Source organism: Chionomys nivalis, chromosome 8 (assembly GCF_950005125.1).
Source record: "Chionomys nivalis chromosome 8, mChiNiv1.1, whole genome shotgun sequence".
NCBI lineage: Eukaryota > Metazoa > Chordata > Mammalia > Rodentia > Cricetidae > Chionomys > Chionomys nivalis.
Window position 1 is genome coordinate 84,691,401 of NC_080093.1, and position 17,214 is coordinate 84,708,614.

General features: G+C 47.0%; 1 protein-coding gene across 1 annotated transcript in view; it reads right to left on the minus strand.

The window, feature by feature from the left end:
* Positions 1-17,214, minus strand: part of Mical2 (microtubule associated monooxygenase, calponin and LIM domain containing 2) — a 196,709-nt gene that overhangs the window by 26,973 nt on the left and 152,522 nt on the right. Inside the window, exons 24-26 of the mRNA XM_057778566.1 lie at positions 13,267-13,341; positions 9,087-9,226; positions 6,718-8,005 (exon numbers count right to left, since the gene is read on the minus strand). Of these exons, the coding sequence (XP_057634549.1) occupies positions 6,718-8,005; positions 9,087-9,226; positions 13,267-13,341 (1,503 nt within the window). The remainder of the gene's footprint in view (positions 1-6,717; positions 8,006-9,086; positions 9,227-13,266; positions 13,342-17,214) is intronic.

Below are 17,214 nucleotides of genomic sequence, written 5' to 3' on the forward strand. Positions count from 1 at the left end.
CAACCATTCTGAAGGTCACTAGTCACTTGCAATCTTTAAGGACTTTGCTTCCCCACACCATATCAGACTGCCTGATTTTGGAGCTGACTTCTCACCAGAATGCAGTTAGAATTCAGGACACAATATATAAAGCATCTTTTCCCAGATAGTAGCCAACAGGCAGTACAGAAAGATGTAAGAGATAAGAGCAGAAACCCATACAGTCCTATGGCCACAGATGCTTCTGCCCTGAGGTCCTTTGCTGACCACAGCGCAGGCAGGAAAAAACCCTAACAGGTTAAAGTAGGCTCACTGAGTTGAAAGGCAGTTCAGAGTTTGGCCAAGCATGGCAGCAGTAATGTGTAGGATAGAGCTCTGGAGAGGAGGGAGTGCCACAAAAGACACACACAGAAGAAACAGAGAGAGACACATAGAAAGACAGAGACAGACGGACAGACACACAGAGAGAGAGAGAGAGACAGAGACAGACGACAGACACACACACACACACACAGAGAGAGAGAGAGAGAGAGAGAGAGAGAGAGAGAGAGAGAGAGAGAGAGAGAAAGTTAGAAATCAGCATAGAAGTCCATGTCTATCTACTGCTTAACAGTAATCCAAAGATATATAAAAAGAATCTACCTAGCTGGGCATATAACTGCAGAGAAGATGCAGGCTCAACAGTCTACTGATTTTGCAGTGGTTCTTAACCTTCCTGATGCTGTGACCCTTCAATACAGCTCATGTTGTGGTGATCCCAACCATAAAAGTAGTTTCATTGTTACTTCATCAATGTAGTTTTGCTACTGTTATGAATTACTGTAAATATTGGAGATAGAGGTTTGCCAAAGGGGTCATGACCCACAGGTTGAGAACCTCTAACATTTTTTTGGGTGTGAGATGCTCAGATTGTCCCTAGTCAGAGACACCTGGGGCATTATAGCAATCACAGGAAACTTTTACTTTATTAACAGGGGTAGATTAGTGCTAGAGCAATGCTTATCACAGACACACCTAGCAAGCATGAAGACAAGTCATGGAAGGAACAGAGTGACCTTAACATTATTCTATTGCCTATTAAACATTCTTTATTCCCCCATTTCACAATAAAAAATAAAATTCAACCATTTTTCTACATAAACTCTATCAGTTGGTAAACTGACACACATACATGATTAGTCAAATAAGCAAGAGAAAAATCCATCAATAAAAACAAAAATCAGAAATGACTGATACAGTGAAATTAACAGGCAAGTATTTTAAAATGACATAAATGTGGTCAAGAAGTTAAAAGTAAGCTACTAAAACAACTTTGAGAACTAATAAATTTAATAAAGTAGTGGTCTGTAAAATTAACATTACCATGGTTAGTTAGCTCTTTCCCCCTTCCTCTTTTTCCTTTCCCTCCCCCTTCTTCTTCCTTCTTTACTTCACCTTCTTCCCTCCTTCCCTCTCTTTCTCCCTCCCTTTTTTTTTTGTTTTTTTTTTATTTTATTTTTTATTATTTATTTTTATTTATTTATTTAATTTTTCCTCCCTCCCTTTTGGCTTGGGGCTGAGAATCAAACCCAGAGAACTGTACAAGCTAAATTTGAATTCTATGGCAAAGCCACACCCTGAGCTCTAGGCAGTAGCATGTCTATCTACTTACATGCAACTTTATAAAAGGAAATCACAGAAACTCACAGACGTGCAGCATCTAATAAAATACTGGTCACTAGAACTAGCAGGTGAAGGTGACTGGAGAGACGTTCACAGGATATGAAATTTCAGTTCAATAGACTGAGAGATCTATCCTATAGCATGGAGACTGTTAGCACTAGAATATAAAATGTCTGCCAGAGGCCCACGTGTTTGAACAGTTGATCTGAGGGTCCTTCGGAACCTCTAGGAGGTGCAGCCTACCTGGATGAAGAAGGTCACTGCGGGATGGGCTTTGAATGCTACTGTGCACTGTTTCTGGCTCAGTTTTTCTGCTTCTTGACTGTTGATATGACAAAAACATCAGCCTCTAGCTCCCACCACCCATGTGTTCCCTGCCACGAGACAGCTCAGTGAGTAAAGCAAGTATCCCCAGAACTCACATAAAGCCAGATATACATCTGCAATCTCAGTGTCCCACTGCAAGATGGCAGCAGAAGCAAGAGAATCCTGGGAGGCTTGAAGGGCCAGCTAGTCTGGAGTAGGCAGAAATCCTGGGGCAAGAGGGATGATTCAGCAATCCCGGGGCTGGGGAGATGATGACTCAGCAATCCTGGGGCTGGGGAGATGATGACTCAGCAATCCTGGGGCTGGGGAGATGATGACTCAGCAATCCTGGGGCTGGAGGGATGACTCAGCAATCCTGGGGCTGGAGGGATGACTCAGCAGTTAAGAGCACAAGCTGCTCTTGCAAAGGACCTGGGTTTGATTCCCAACACCCACATAGCAGCTCACAACTGTCTAAAACTCCAGTTCCAGAGGATCTGACACCCTTTTTGGGCACTGCGTGGAGTTGGTCCACAGACATACATGCAGCCAAAACACTCACACCTATCAAATAAAATTAAAATCTCAAAACAGTGACCCTGTGTTAAATAAGGTAGAAGGTGAGGACCCACCCCCAAAGTTGTTCTTTGACTTTCACTTGTGTGCCATGACACTCACAGGCCCATATTCACAGACATACTCATACATATCACACACGTGCACATGCACATGCCATGACACTCACAGGCCCATATTCACATATCACACACATGCACATGCACATACACACATACACAGAGATGAATATATTAAAAAGTAAAGAAATATATATTTTCATATGTGTGTGTGTATACATATGTGTATATATATATATATATATATATATATATATATATGACCCAAAAGGCCCAAAATGTTGTGGAACTGAAGCAATATAAAAACAATTGAACAAACTATAGTTGGGGGTGTTCACTCTCCTCTCTTAGTAGTTGATAAAATAACCAAACTGTTATGATTTTTCAAAAATGCTGCAAGATCCCCAGCAGTAGTAGGCAGCAGAAATGCTGTAGGTCCCCAAATGGTGGTAGCGGGCCATGTGGCAGCAGGCAGTGGGCTCTGGGAGCAGCCAGTCCCAGGCAGAGATGACTTCTGGCCCCTGAGTGGTGGCTGGTCCCAGGCAGGGAGACACATGGTGGGCAGGCTGGTCCCAGGGAGCCTGGGGGTGTGAGCAGGGGGTGGGTAGGAGGCACATGAACAGACACATCGTACAGAATAGAATTAGATATTTATTACTTAGAGGAGAGGGGGGGAGAAGGAGAAGAGGACAGAGAGAAAGAGAGAGAAGAGGGGGAGTGGAGAAGTGGGGAGAGAGGCAGAAACAAAGCTGCCTCTCCAAGAGAAAGACGGAAAAGAGAGCGAGCTCAGGCCGGAAGCTGAAGATCAGCCTGCCTCAGTGGATGGGGGAGGGAGTGGGTGTGGCTTGTCTCTTAAAGAGATGACAATCATAACACAAACCAATGTAGGAGTTCTTACTATGAGCATCATTGAATAACTGCAACACACTTCACATTATGGACCCTTTCCAACAAAATTCGGTAGAACAAAAACAATCTCCCACTCCATGGTGTATAGAGACTATGTTGTTTGTATTTATTCATCTGTTTGTTATTGTTGTTTTGGGTTTTGTGTGTGTATGTGTGTGAGTGTGTATGTGTGTATTTTTCCCCATTGCTTTGGTTTTGAGACAGGGTCTCAGTGTAGCCCAAGTTGGCCTCAGCCTCTCTGTTCTCCTGCCCAAGTGCAAAGACTGCAGACATATGCCGCCACACTGGGATCTCCGTCTACGAAGGACACTTAGGCTGAGTCTATAACTTGGCTGTTCTGAATAGCATGCAGCGTGCATGGGTGTGTCAGCCTATTGTGTGCTAACCTTGGATTTTTTTTCAGGTGTGTAAGTATGGCACGCCTGGGTCTACTGGCAGCTCCAGTTCCAGTGTTCAAGGGGCCTTCACACCAAGTTTTACACAGTAGTTGAACTAATGTATATTCCTGTTAATAGTACAGAAGGGTCTCTCACCTTTGTCCCATACCCATCCTCATTGGCCAGCATTTGTTGTTTCATTGGTGGCCTTGATGTCCGCCCTTCTGACTAGTGTGAGATAAAATCTCAGGGAAGTTTTGATTTGTGGTTCCCTGATGGCTAAATATGTTGAACAGTTTTATGCATTTATTGGACATTTATCCTTCTACTATCCAGTTTATTTGCCCATTTATTGGTTAGATTATTTGTTGTTTGGGTGATGTGGGATTCCCCTCTGTACGTTGTGAATACCACTGGTAAATAAAGAAGCTGATTTGAATCTATAGTATAGCAGGGCAGAACAGAGATAGGCAGGGAAAACTAAACTGAATGCTGTGAAAAAGAAGGCAGAGTCAGGGAGAAGCCATGTAGCCCCATTGGAGACAGACGCCAGAACTTTAACCGGTAAGCCACGGCCTCGTGGTGATACACAGATTAATGGAGATGGGTTAATTTATGAGTTAGCCAGAAATACACTTAAGCTATTGTCCAAACAGTATTATAAATAATATGATTTCTGTGTGATTATTTCAGGACTGAGCAGCCGGGAACAAACAAGTGGCCTTCTTACAACATTTGGGTGTTTAATTTTTTGAGGCCTTAAAGAGTGCATATGAGTCTCTAATCAGATGAATAGTTGGCGAAGATTTCCCCTAGTTCTTTAGAATGCCTTTTCAACCTGTTAACAGGGCTTTTTTATGCTTTCTAATCAGATGGATACGATCATATTTATGCAAATGGATCAAGTTTGCAGCTATTTTTTTCTTTGTTTTTTTACATCAAGTCTCACTATGTAGCCCAGGCTGGCCTCAAACTCATATTCTTTTTGCTTTAGACTTATGAGTATTAGGATTACAGGCATGCACTGCCACACCCAGCCATACGTCTTTTAGTTTTAAAGTAGACAAATGTACTATCTATTAAGCATCTATTACATGGGGCTAGAGAAAAGGCCCAGTTAGGAACATTTGTTGCTCTTGCAGAGGATTCAGGTTTGATTCAAGCACCCATACAATGGCTTACAACCATCTGTAATTCCAGTCCCAGGAGACCAAATACAGTCTTCTGGCTTCTATTGGCACCAAGCATACACATGGTATACAGATATACATGTAGGCAAATATGCATATACATAAAATAAAAAGTGAATAAATCTAAAAACATACACACACACATATATATAAAACAAATGAAATTCCATGGTGTGTGATTTTAAAAGAATACTTATATCTCAACTTACCTATGCTCATTCCAAACTTAGCTGCTAATAAGTTCTTTTGTTAATCTGTACAGATATTTGATTAGGGTGCAAAGATAAATAATTCCTTGAAAGCTGATTATTCCTTAAAATTTAAAAAAATTTAAAAGGTAAAATTATCAGAATTTTTGAAAACTGGAAATAATAGGATCGCAATTTATTTAAAGTGGTCAAGTGAACATTCAGCGACAAAAGAAATTGTCTGGGGAGACAGTTCGGTGGGTGGGGATGTTGCTTGCTGTGCAGTGTGAGACCTTAGTTAAAATCCCATGTAAAAAGCTGCGCATGGCCACACCCACTTCTGCAATCCCAGCATTGTAGGGGTGTGGACAGGGGGATCATGGGGGCTTTCATGCTACTAGCATAATTCCAGGTTCAGCGAGAGACACTGTCTTAAGGGAATAGGAAGTCAAGGAGGAATTGATCAGAACACCCAGCAACCCTCTCTCACCTAGAGTGCACATGCATGCACACATCCACACACATGCAGATATACCACACATTCACACATTAAAAAAAAGATATCATGTATGCATTTACATTATCCTTAAAGAAATACACTAAATGTTTGGCGAGGCGCAGAAACAATAACATGTTCTGTTTTTTGCTAGGTATTTCCATACTGTTTGATTACTCTGACTCTTTGATATATTAATTAAATAATTAGCAACAACCAGGTTTAAATATAAAAAGTCTCTATTTTCATCAGTAATCAAACATACAGGAAAGCGGTTAGCAATTCAAGGGAAACAAAAAGGCACATGTGTGTAAAAATGTCGAACTAGCACCATCCACATATTATAAATACAGTCACCTACAAGTATGTATGTGTATATATAGATATATTACATATTTACTTATAAGTTAAACAATCAAACAATGGTTCATTAAATAACAATATTGCTACAAGATAGAACATTCTTTTAAGTCACATTTATATAGGTTCTGTGGCTATTTGTATAATACCTAGAATATAAAGTTGATTTTTAAAAATTATACAATTGTATGTACATCTCAGTAAAAATATTAATATAGTTACAGAAAAAAAGGAAAGTGGTAGGATTATTGTTAATTTAACTTTCTATAACATAATTTCAGTTTTTTTAGGGTTTTTCTTACAGAACTTTCAAGTTTCCTTAAATTTCTTTTTCAGGTACATACATTTCTTTGTGCATTGAGGGAGGGAAGCGCACATGTGGAGAGCACAGGACAACTTGGGAGAGCTGGTTCTCTCTTTCCACCATGTGGGTCCTGAGCCTGACAGCAAGAGCCTGTAGAGCCTGGAGCCATCCCGTCAGTCCCCGCGTTCCCCACTTTCGTCAGAATGAACTGGAGAAGGAAATCAAAGTGCACAGTGCCTGTTTGTGACTCTGGGGAGACCACTAACTGCCAGCACGGAACTCTAAATGGGACTACTAAGAAAGCCACTTACGTGCATCCTGCCCCGTAGAAGAAAGATGCGCCACCTGCCTCAGCGAGGTGCTGCCAAAAGGCTGTACCAGCTTCTCCAAAGATGGGACTCTGTTCCCGGGTGGCCCCTTCTCCTTGGGGCTGCTAAAGAAATCCCCAATGTCTTTTCTTTGCTTGCATTCCTGGAGGAAACTCTCAAAGGATTTATCTTTGAGGCCCAGGGAAGAAATACGCGAGGCTCGTTTCTTTGGAACGTGGGTGGCATCCTGAAAACTCACTTTCTCCAGGAGCGTGGGGACATCCTCAATCTTGCCGTGGGATGGTGGGGATGTGGTTGCAGAGAATGTCTTGCATGGACGACTGGGCAAACTCCGGGAGCGGAGGATAGGGTCAGGAAGGCTAAGGTCTGAGGCTGGGGTAGCCTTAGAAGTTGGAGAAGCCAGAGAGAAGAAGGCTGAAGCCTTCTTGGCCATGTGTCTCACTGGAGACGGCTGGTCTTTATCTTTATTGGAGCTGGGTTTCCGAAAACTAAAGGAGCGAGCGAAGCCATGTGGTTGGCCCCGAGGCAACGTATTTGACTCTGGCTTAGGGCAGGTCTTCTTTCCACCTTCAGAACTGAGGTGCAGAGACTTTCGGATGGCATTTGCTATGTACTTCAGGGGAGACTTGGGTGGAGGCTGTTCTCGCTCCCGAGGTGACTTGCCAGCTGGGGTGCATATCTCCTCCTGGGCCCCTGTCTGGGATAGCAGTTTCTCTTTCACTGCCTGAGGGAGGGTAGAGGAGCAGAATGGTTTCCGGGTATGACCTCTTCCATTTTCAGCTCTTTCTTGGGAGAGTCGCTCCCCAGTCCTGTGCTCAGAGGTGGGGTCATTCCAGTCTAGTAACTTGTTCTTCTGCTCCTGTGTGAGGGTTATTTTCTTCAAACTCAATTTCTTTTCTGTAGACAGCCCTGGGCCACCTGTCTGTTCCCTCCTGGGTCCCTCACTTACTTCTCTTGGGTTCCTTGCAGTCCCAAGAGTTAGGTTTTGATTGGACAAACACTGGTCTTTCCCTGCGATGAGATACATGCTTTTGGTGCTCCCGGGAGGAGCCCAGGTTTCCTGGCAGTCCTCTGAAGCCGTCTTGCCAGGGCTGCTGAGGTCTTCTCCACTAGGGCTCACCAGGCCTGTGCTCTCCAGCACGGGGCTATGAGGCAGATAGAGAGGAATTTCCTTTGAGATCCCTTGAGCCCTGGCGCGTCTCAGGTAGAGTGGAGTGGGGCTAAAATCACCTCTGGAGATGGGCAGGGAGTGGAGGTCATAAGCTGGCACCTACAGGGGATGGGCATAAATACCCGTTATTTACAGTTCCTAGTGCTTATTTTCCTGGGGAAGGTGAATGTCGATACACATGTCACTTCCTTTCTTTCTCTCACACCCAGATGCCCAAGGTAGGAAGGAGATTTCAGAGAGGTTGGTCTTTGTCCCAAGTGACTATTAGGAACTTGATGACATCTACCTGAAGTCTCTATGCTCTAATCAAAGACCAATAAAGGCTCTAGAACACGTGGAGAAAAAGCCAGAACAGAAAGGCCCAGCATGGCTGCTGCTCTCAACAAGAAGACATTGCCTCTATTAAGGGGACCTTCTTCCTATAGCTATGCTTTACTGACATTCAAGAAGTCAGTTTCTCCAACCATGGATCATGTGCTCTCAAGGTATAAAGCGAGAGTTATCCTTCTGAGCCAAAGCACTGGTAGCGAAGGATGGCCTTTGGGACTTTCTGAGGACCCTTCTAAATGTCACACCTTGCACCACTGTAAAATCAAAGTTTCCAGTACATGGGCACTTGGAAGAACATAAGTGGACGCTTCAGAGAGTAGCTATGCCCTGTCAAGAGTCCTGATGCTTGAGGGCAAGCCACAGGTCAGAGGGCTTCAAAAGGGTGCATGCTTTTTCTGTCTTGAGGGCTCTCCCGAGTATAGCATAATCCTAGCGGGTTACGGAGATTGCATAACAGACCCGGAAAGAAAATCCAGCCATCCATTTCAGTGGTGATGCTTTCTAGTCTAGACAGATATTGCTCTCAGGGTCCTTGGATGCTACTGAGAGCACCCTTATTTCTGGGCCCATCACCCTTCGGCTGTCTTTCCTGTGTGAACTTCCTCAGGAGTGTATGTACTATGTCCATCTCCCTCACATGCTGACGAGGGTGGCTGTGCTCATGAGGGTGGCCCAAGAAGGGCAGGATGATTTTTTTATGAAGACACATGTAGAGTGTCCAGAGGCCCACTCTGCCCTGGCTTTGCATTTGGGAGGGACCTGTGAGCACTTAGAATCCAGAATTAAGTGTGGCCGTAGTGAGGAGAGTCGGCATGCCCATCTCTTGGGCAGGGCCCCCGAGAACACTTACCTGAGGAGAATTATCTGAAGTGTGCTCAGGTACACTAATTGAAGAAAAGGAAGATGGCAGGGAAGAGGAAGAAGATAAAGATGAAGGAGGAGGAGACTCCTTGGGAGGCGGTGGTGCTCTTCTGGTCATGGGTGTTGAATCTACCAAGGAAAGAACATACTCCATCACTGCCTTGCTTTTAGCATAAAGAGAGAAGACTGTGGGTGGATCCTCAGTTTTAGGAAGGAAGGTGCTCGGAACTTGGCAGCAGAGCCCTGAAGGAGAAGTTCTGCGAGTCAGTGTTTCTGACTTCTGTAGGATTGTTCCTGGGAGATGTGAGCCCAGCCCACAGAATGCTTTTGGGAGATGGACAATTACTGCCTGTGTTTCCCTGAAGTCATGGTGGTCAGGAGCTGAGACTGCCCTAAATCTCTCCGTCGATACACCATCTGAGGTTTCTTTCCACAAGATGTCAGACCATTAGTTGTGGGCACGAACAGGATAGATGCTTAGTCCTAATGAAATGGGTTCTCCCTCTCCCGTGTGTGCCGCCCAGGGGCTCTTAGACAAGCTTGAGATCTTATGGGAAACCAAAGGAGGGAGGTTACACCCGTATCAGTTGTTCGAATCACACAGAATTAGTGGGAACAGGCCAAACTTCTGGGGCTCAGGGAGCAGGCAGGAAGCCGTGCATTTACTCGGAGATGCGTGAGAAGGGAGCAAGGCTGGCCCCTGGGGAGGAGTCCAGTTCTGAACTGTGGGCAGCTGAAATCATCTGGTCCCGTGACAGTACAGCCTGGGACGTCACTCAAGCACATGCTGACCCTTCCTGTCCTGACACGTATCCCTCTTCCCCTCCAACTTAGTGACCTGAAATCTGCAATGCCAAGTATTTTATCTCCAGAAGGGAGCATCTCAGATAACTTGTACTGAGGTAATTTGAAAAAACAACATGCAGCCTTTCACGGGTATATATGAGCTTCATTCTCAGGCTACCACAAACCACTGTGGCCCATAGCAGGGCTCCCTAGGTACGTCCCGGACTGTGTATGTCACTAGCTTATTCTCCAACCCAGTACCTCAACTCCCTGTTTCCTGCAACTCAGGGGTGGGGGGTCATTCAGACTCTCCTTTGCTGTGTCCAATCTACAGGTTCTACATGTCCACATTTCTTAGTTCAACACAATTCTCAGGCCTCAGTTTCCCCAAAGCTCTAGGTGATAGGCACCTGAGCAGGCACCCAAACTATGCTTTCGTTACCCTGAGTAAATTCAAGGAACTTAATGACACAGAGTCAGGGATCTCTGGGGACACAAGTCCGAAAGAAAAGCCACGTCTCAGTTCCTCTACTCCTTCAGGGAGACATTGGTGGACTTTTAGAATGCATCTTGCTCTCCTCACACCCGGGCAAAGATGTCGGCTGTACATACCAGACACAGGCTTTGAAAAGAAGCGTCTGTGGTCTGTGAGCTCCCATGGGGTACCCCACCCCTGCCCCAGGATGCTTCTGAGGGAGAAGGTAACTCGGGGAACACAGCTGCTATGGAGGTGGGCAAGGAGGAAATTCTGGAAGCTGCCAGGAGCTGACGCAAGGGAGCGCTGGCCTCCATCCACCACCCGCACCCCATTTCAGCCCACAACACGATGGTTCAAGCCTAAAAAGGCAAAACTTGTGAGTCAGTTGCTGCCTTGCTTCCTGCCCCCAGTTGCTAAATTCCTGCCAAATTCCTTCTCCCCCTCTTCTTCGCCCCCTCGCTCTCCTCTCCCTGCCATCCTGAATCAGGCTCCTTAAGAAGCCTCAGAAGTCCCCGCAGCCACACAGACTGTCCCTTTGTTCCTCTGAGGAGTCACAGGGGACCTTGCGACACAGGACCAGGGATACCTTGGGACACAAGCTAGACAGAGAAGTCTTGGGATCCAAAAGGTTGTGACCCAGACGTTGCTTTTTTTTTATCTTCCTCTGATGCCTTGTGGCGGCTTCTATGGCCACAAGGTCCTTAGGCATTGTCTTAAAGACAGAACTTGTAGCCGGCTTGAGAAGTGGAGACATGGAGGCCTAGTCTCTCTCCTCTGTTTTTGTCCTCAGGCCAAGTCATTGCCCAAGAGCCAGGCATGACTCCAGGAGGGGAAAGAAAGGCCAGCGAGCGGCTGAGAGATGGGAAATCTTCCCTATTACTGGTGGCATCTTCAAACTCCTTTAAAAGATGATAAAGGGGACCCCAGGACCCCAGATTGTTCACGTTGACAACTGACAAGTTGCTTATGCCCAGTGTCCTCATCCAAAACGTACACACAACCATACAGTTAGATGCTAGTAGCCTAGTACAAATCACACCTAGACTCCCTTCTTGCACATAAACCGTCCATCAAAGACACCTTGAGACCCTCCGTCTGCTTCAGAGGGAGTGAGAGACAGTCCTGCCAGGGTTTCTCTAACTCTTGGCCTAGGAATGCATTCTTTGTCTGCTTCCATCTCCTCTCTGGTGCTTGCCCAGGAACTCTGGGAAGGCCCAGCCAGGATACATTGTCCTCTGTAGGGCACAGGATCTGAGTGCTGCTGGCTCTCAGGTTCTTTTGTGTCAAAGGGTTTGATAAGCAGGCCTGGGTCAGCGTTACAGCCTCTGTGCCCCCTGGGGCAATTCTTTGTGCTACCTCCTCCTGACTTGGCTGTCAGTGGTGACCTGTCCCCTGATGGTGGAGGTCACTGTAAGCATGCTATTGGAAAGGATGTCTGTGTTCTATCTTCTATTGACTGACAGGCCCTCTTCTGGGCATAGAGGTTCTTGATTTTTGGGATAGTCACGAGGACTGGGTTTCCAGCTGCCACTGCTTCCTAGAATTTGGAGGCCACGAAGGACTCAGTTTTCTTAAAGTCTTGGAGCGCCCTCTAGGGGCATCAGCTTGCAAGTCCGAACCCATGTGCAGTTTCATCAAGCCTAACCCAACCAACTTCCCAGCTCCCTTCCTTCCTGTCTCTCTCCCACTCATAAACAAGCACTCTTTTGGATTGGACCTGGCTAGGCCATAGAAACGACAGGCTCAAGTCCTGTCCACACCCCAGCATCATGGTGTGCTTAAGGCCCACACTCTATATTCATTAATAACTGCACACTGAAGTCTCTGGGTCTGTCCCCATACCCCACCTCTGTCTGAGTAGCAGAATCCTGCTTGTTTTCTAGAATCCCTACCCGTGCTGTTTGCCAGGCTCCTATCTCACCCCATTCTGAGAGCTTGCCGAGGACAGACCGAGCCCCCTGACACTGGTGATACTCAGAAACGTTGGGATAGCCTCGACACCCAGGAGGACCGGCCTGAGAGCAGGACCCTAGAGCTTCTGAAGCACCAGGCACAGAGGGAGAAGACCCCTGGAAACATTGTTCCTGCTGAGATCTCACATATGCCACCTTGGGGTGGGGGGCTCAGATGACTCAGCTGTCATCTTAACTTATCCCCAGGTATGCAGGTCTGGGCGAGCTCCAGAGGTGGCCCTGGTCCTAGGTAGATACGAGGAGAGGTGGTGAGTCTGGGGGTTGGTGGGAAATGACTCATTGGCCAAGAATCAGGCTGACTCAGAAGGAGGGAGAGTTATGGCTTCTGCCCAAGGCCTTCCTGGGTCTGCCTTGGGGAGAGGGAGGCTGGATACAAGGGGAAGCAGGAGGGGGTGACGGGCTCGGAGCAGAATGGAGCCCCTGCTTCTCACTCAAGGGTCCTGGAGGAATTCTGTTTGCTGTGTGATTGTATGTGCATGGTCATTATACCACTGTGGGAGCCCTGGAACTCACTCAGAGGCCAAGGCCTGCTCAGAAGAAACAAACTGTGTGTGTGTGTGTGTGTGTGTGTGTGTGTACACTCATGTTCTAGTGCCTTGGCTACAAAGACATGGAGCCAAAAGGAGGATCTAGTCCTGTTCCTGGGGCAGAATCAAGTGCCTGGCTCTCATTCTCTCCTCTCTCATCTCAAGCAAGTTCATGACTGAGAAGGAGCCGTTCTGGTGAGAGTGTAGAATCTTAAGGCTTTGGGATTTCAGAGGAGAGGGAGCGGCATGGGGAAGGTCCTAGATACCCTTGACAAATGCTTCTAGTTAGCAGTGGAAATCAAGTGTTTCTTGCCCTCATATCCCAGGCTATGCCAGAGAAGACACCATGTAAGGAATGAGAGCAGCTGCCCCCACCTCCCTCCCTCCCCCCTGCCCATGACTCACAGGACTGGAATTTTCTTCCCCAGCTCTGGTATTTGCTTGGAGTTGGAGACTGGAGGCTGTAGGTCCTTTGCAGTGCTGTGGTGGAAAGCAGAAGGGGGCAGGGGGGATGGGAGGGAGGAAGAGTCTGTTAGCCGTGCAGAAGAGTTTGTTTCCTATGGCTTTCTCACCAAAAGCCGGCAGGCAGACACTCAGGATGGACGGAGACCATCTTATCCCAGTGTACTCTCTGACCCCGCCCCACTTCTCGCTCGTCCACCCCCTCACTCGCTCTTCATCAAAAACTTATACAGGAAGCTGGGGAGATGGTTCAGCAGATACCCTGAGTTTGATCCCTGAAATACAAATAAAAAACTGGGAGCGGGAAAGATGGCGCTCTACAGGGAAGAGCACATCAGTTGGTGTCCAGTACTAAAGGGTCAGCCCTGGAAACACATACCAATGACATCACATAAACTCATCAGGTTATATTTAGGGACATATGTGTATAGATAAATATGTATATGCACATTATAACAATTAGTGGGAAAAAAGGCCATGAATTTGAAGGGGAGTGGGGAGGGGTATCTACAAGGGTTTGGAGGGAGGAAAGGGAAGGGAGAAGTGGAATCAAATTACAATCTCAAAAAAAAAAAAATGTGTCCATAGAGGCATGCGTCTATAACCGCAGCACTCTGGTAGACAGGCGACTCAGCGAAATGCTCGCAGCCCAGCTGGTCTGTGGTATATGTACGGAGGCAATAGGAGAAAGCCTGCCTCAGTAGAGAAGAGAAATGACTCCTCAAAGTCGGGCTCCCAAAGGAAGCACGTTTGCAGGACCCCGTTTGCTTCCCCTCTGCCTGGCTGGGCCCTGAGAATCGGCACTGGCCGTTCTGAACCTGAACAGGCGTGGGATCCAAATGCTTCCTGCTCCCATGCAGGATTCTGATGCACAGGCTCGTGCATCTCCTTCATAGAGAAAGGAGGGGCATGTGTGCCTCTCTGAGGGGCAGGAGAAGGAACTCAAGAAGTATGGGGGAAAAGCCACCCATGGGAGGGGTCTGGGAATGGGAGAGTGGGCAGAGGTTTGAACACAGAGCTCTCTGAATGCAGCACCCGACCAGACACCCCAGCCCGCCCTTAGGAGATGACCTTCAGCACAGCCGTGCCAGCCCCTGCCTAGGCTTTCCTTCCTCAAGACAAAATCCTGCAGCTCCTTGGGTTTCTGCTTTAAACTCTGTGGGATGGTGGACATCATGGCGTAGATGCACCACTGGTGCCAACAGGGCACCCAGGAGCAGTTTTGCCATGGCAGGGGCAATAGTGAGGTCATAACATAACCGGAGTACTAGGTCAGAGGCCTGACTCCTCAGGTTCTGTGACGGTTTGGTTGAGAAATGTCCTCATAGGCTCAGGTGTTTGAACACTTGCTCCCCGGCTAGTGACACTGGAGGAGGTGTGCCATTGAGGGGGTGGGCTTTGAGAACAGGTAGCCTCACTCTACTTCAGTGTACTTCTTGCTTTGTGTTTGCCATTGAAGACGGGAGCGCTCAGCTTCTTGCTCTGGCCACTGTGCCTGCCGCCTGCCGCCATGCCTGCTGGATGCTACCATGCCTACCTGCCATGCTGGATTCTCATCCCTCTAGAACCATAAGCCCAAATAAACCCTTCCTCTTCTACATTGCCCTGGCCACGGTGTCTTGCCCCAGACAGGTTCCCACATGTCAAGCTTGCCCCAGAGTAAATGAGCAGAAATCATGTTAAGAATGCAGAAAAGGGTTTTTAAAAACAACATTATTAAGAGGGCAAAAAGCAAGCATTTGAGACTGTCTTCTGAGCACTGATGTGTGCTCTGGGTTTAGCAGGTATGGAACAGGGCCAGGAGGCAAGAGGTCAAAGTGGAGGTGTGGTCTGGTTAATCAGTGCTCTGTTCTGGCTCTGCACAGTGATGAGAAACAGTCCTTAGGGCTCAAGGGGACAAGTCACGTCCTTTGGATGATTGCGGCTGGGAGTGGGGGTGGGCTGTGTGCAATCTCATCTGGGGGTGACCTGCTTGCCAGGCTCTGCTGGTCTGGAATCTCAGAGGTGACTCTAGGTTTAGGACGATTGAAAACTTTTGGGGTCTAGAACAGGACATTATAAAGGCTAAAAGTAAAGCCACCACATCGATATTATCTGTGTGTCTTCAGGAAGCCGTGTGTGTGTGTGTGTGTGTGTGTGCGTGTGTGTGTGTCGGGGGGGAATGAGATAGGGCAGGTGTCACGTGGTTTGACACGGAGCTCCTGGCGTGACTAACATTTAGTGTTCTGGCCAAAGTTTGTACAAAGACAGATGTAAACTCAAATAGAAAAGCCAGATGCTTACCTTGCTCGGTATTACCTCATGGGCCCAAGTGAGGAGTAACATCTTTTCCTTTTAATTTTGAGATTATAATCACATCTTTTGACCTTTCCCTCCAGACCCTCCCATATACCTCTCCTTTCTCATTCTAATTCATGACCTTTTTTTCATTAATTGCTGTTACATGCAATATATATATTCCTAAATATAACCTGCTCTGTGTAATGTTAGTTGTATGTGTGCTTTCAGGGCTGACCGTTTGGTACTGGACAACCAGTCCATGGTCCGTTCCTGGGGGAGGCTGTCCCTCCCACTCTCTGCATTCCTCAGTTGACTGTGGGTCTTTGTGTAAGGTCGAGGCCACACGGGCTTGCTCCTGTCCATGTTGGCATGTCTATTGTCGTCCTTGTTCCGCTCGTGTTTAGTCAGTCATGTTGTTGAGACTTCATGGGTGTAGCATCTGACATGACTAGGAGACAACCCCACAGCAAACGTCCTGGTCCCCTGGATTTTTCAAGCTTTCTGAAAGCTAGCACCAGAGCTAGCACTTTTTAGCAAAAAAAAAAAAAACCTCTCTCTCCCTCTACTCCCCTCTCTCCTTTCTTTCCCTTCCTTTGTGTCTTGAACCTGTCTTACTCTGTAGCACTGACTGACCTGGATCTTGCTATATTTACACCAGGCTGACCTCAGGATAGCAGCAACCCTGCTCCCTCTACTTTCTGAGTGCTAAGATTATAGCACACTCACATCTTAACCGAGTGCTGGGATTACAACTGTGCACACTCACATCTTAATCAAGTGCTGGGATTACAGCTGTGCACACTCACATCTTAACCGAGTGCTGGGATTACAGCTGTTCACACTCACATCTTAACAGAGTGCTGGGATTACAGCTGTGCACACTCACATTTTAACTGAGTGCTGGGATTACAGGCGTGCACACTCACATCTTAACTGAGTGCTGGGATTACAGCTGTGCACACTCACATCTTAACTGAGTGCTGGGATTACAGCTGTGCACACTCACATTTTAACTGAGTGCTGGGATTACAGGCGTGCACACTCATATCTTAACCGAGTGCTGGGATTACAGCTGTGCACACATATCTAGAAAAGACATGTCTAGCATTTACAGCAATGATTTATCTATCAGTGTCCAATATAGCTTGTGCTCTCTGTGTTTTTTTTTTTTAAATGCATGAGTGCCTGCATGTATGTCTGTGTACCATGTGCATGCCTGGTACCCTCAGAGGCCAGAAGAGTGTCTCAGACTCCCCGCAACTTGAGTTAAAGGCAGTTGTGAGCCAGTATGTGGGTGTTGGGAACCGAACCTGGGTCCTCTGCAAGAGTAACAGTGGCTCTTAAGTTCTGAGCCACCTCTCCAGCCCCCACTCTGTGTTAATTTTAAAGGAGTGCTTTTGGTGCTCACAGCACCCAACTGTTTAGGGAAAAGGGGTAGAGGGTGAGCATTTGGCCAGACGCTTTTAATGTGATTTTATTGTTACACGCTAACCAGTGATCCTCCTGTACCACAGCTGCTGTCAGCTGCTCGGAGATGGGGAACATCAACTTGTTTGGGCTGGAACAACTTGGGGACAGATCGCCCCCCCCAAGTCCTATTGGTTTCTGTCC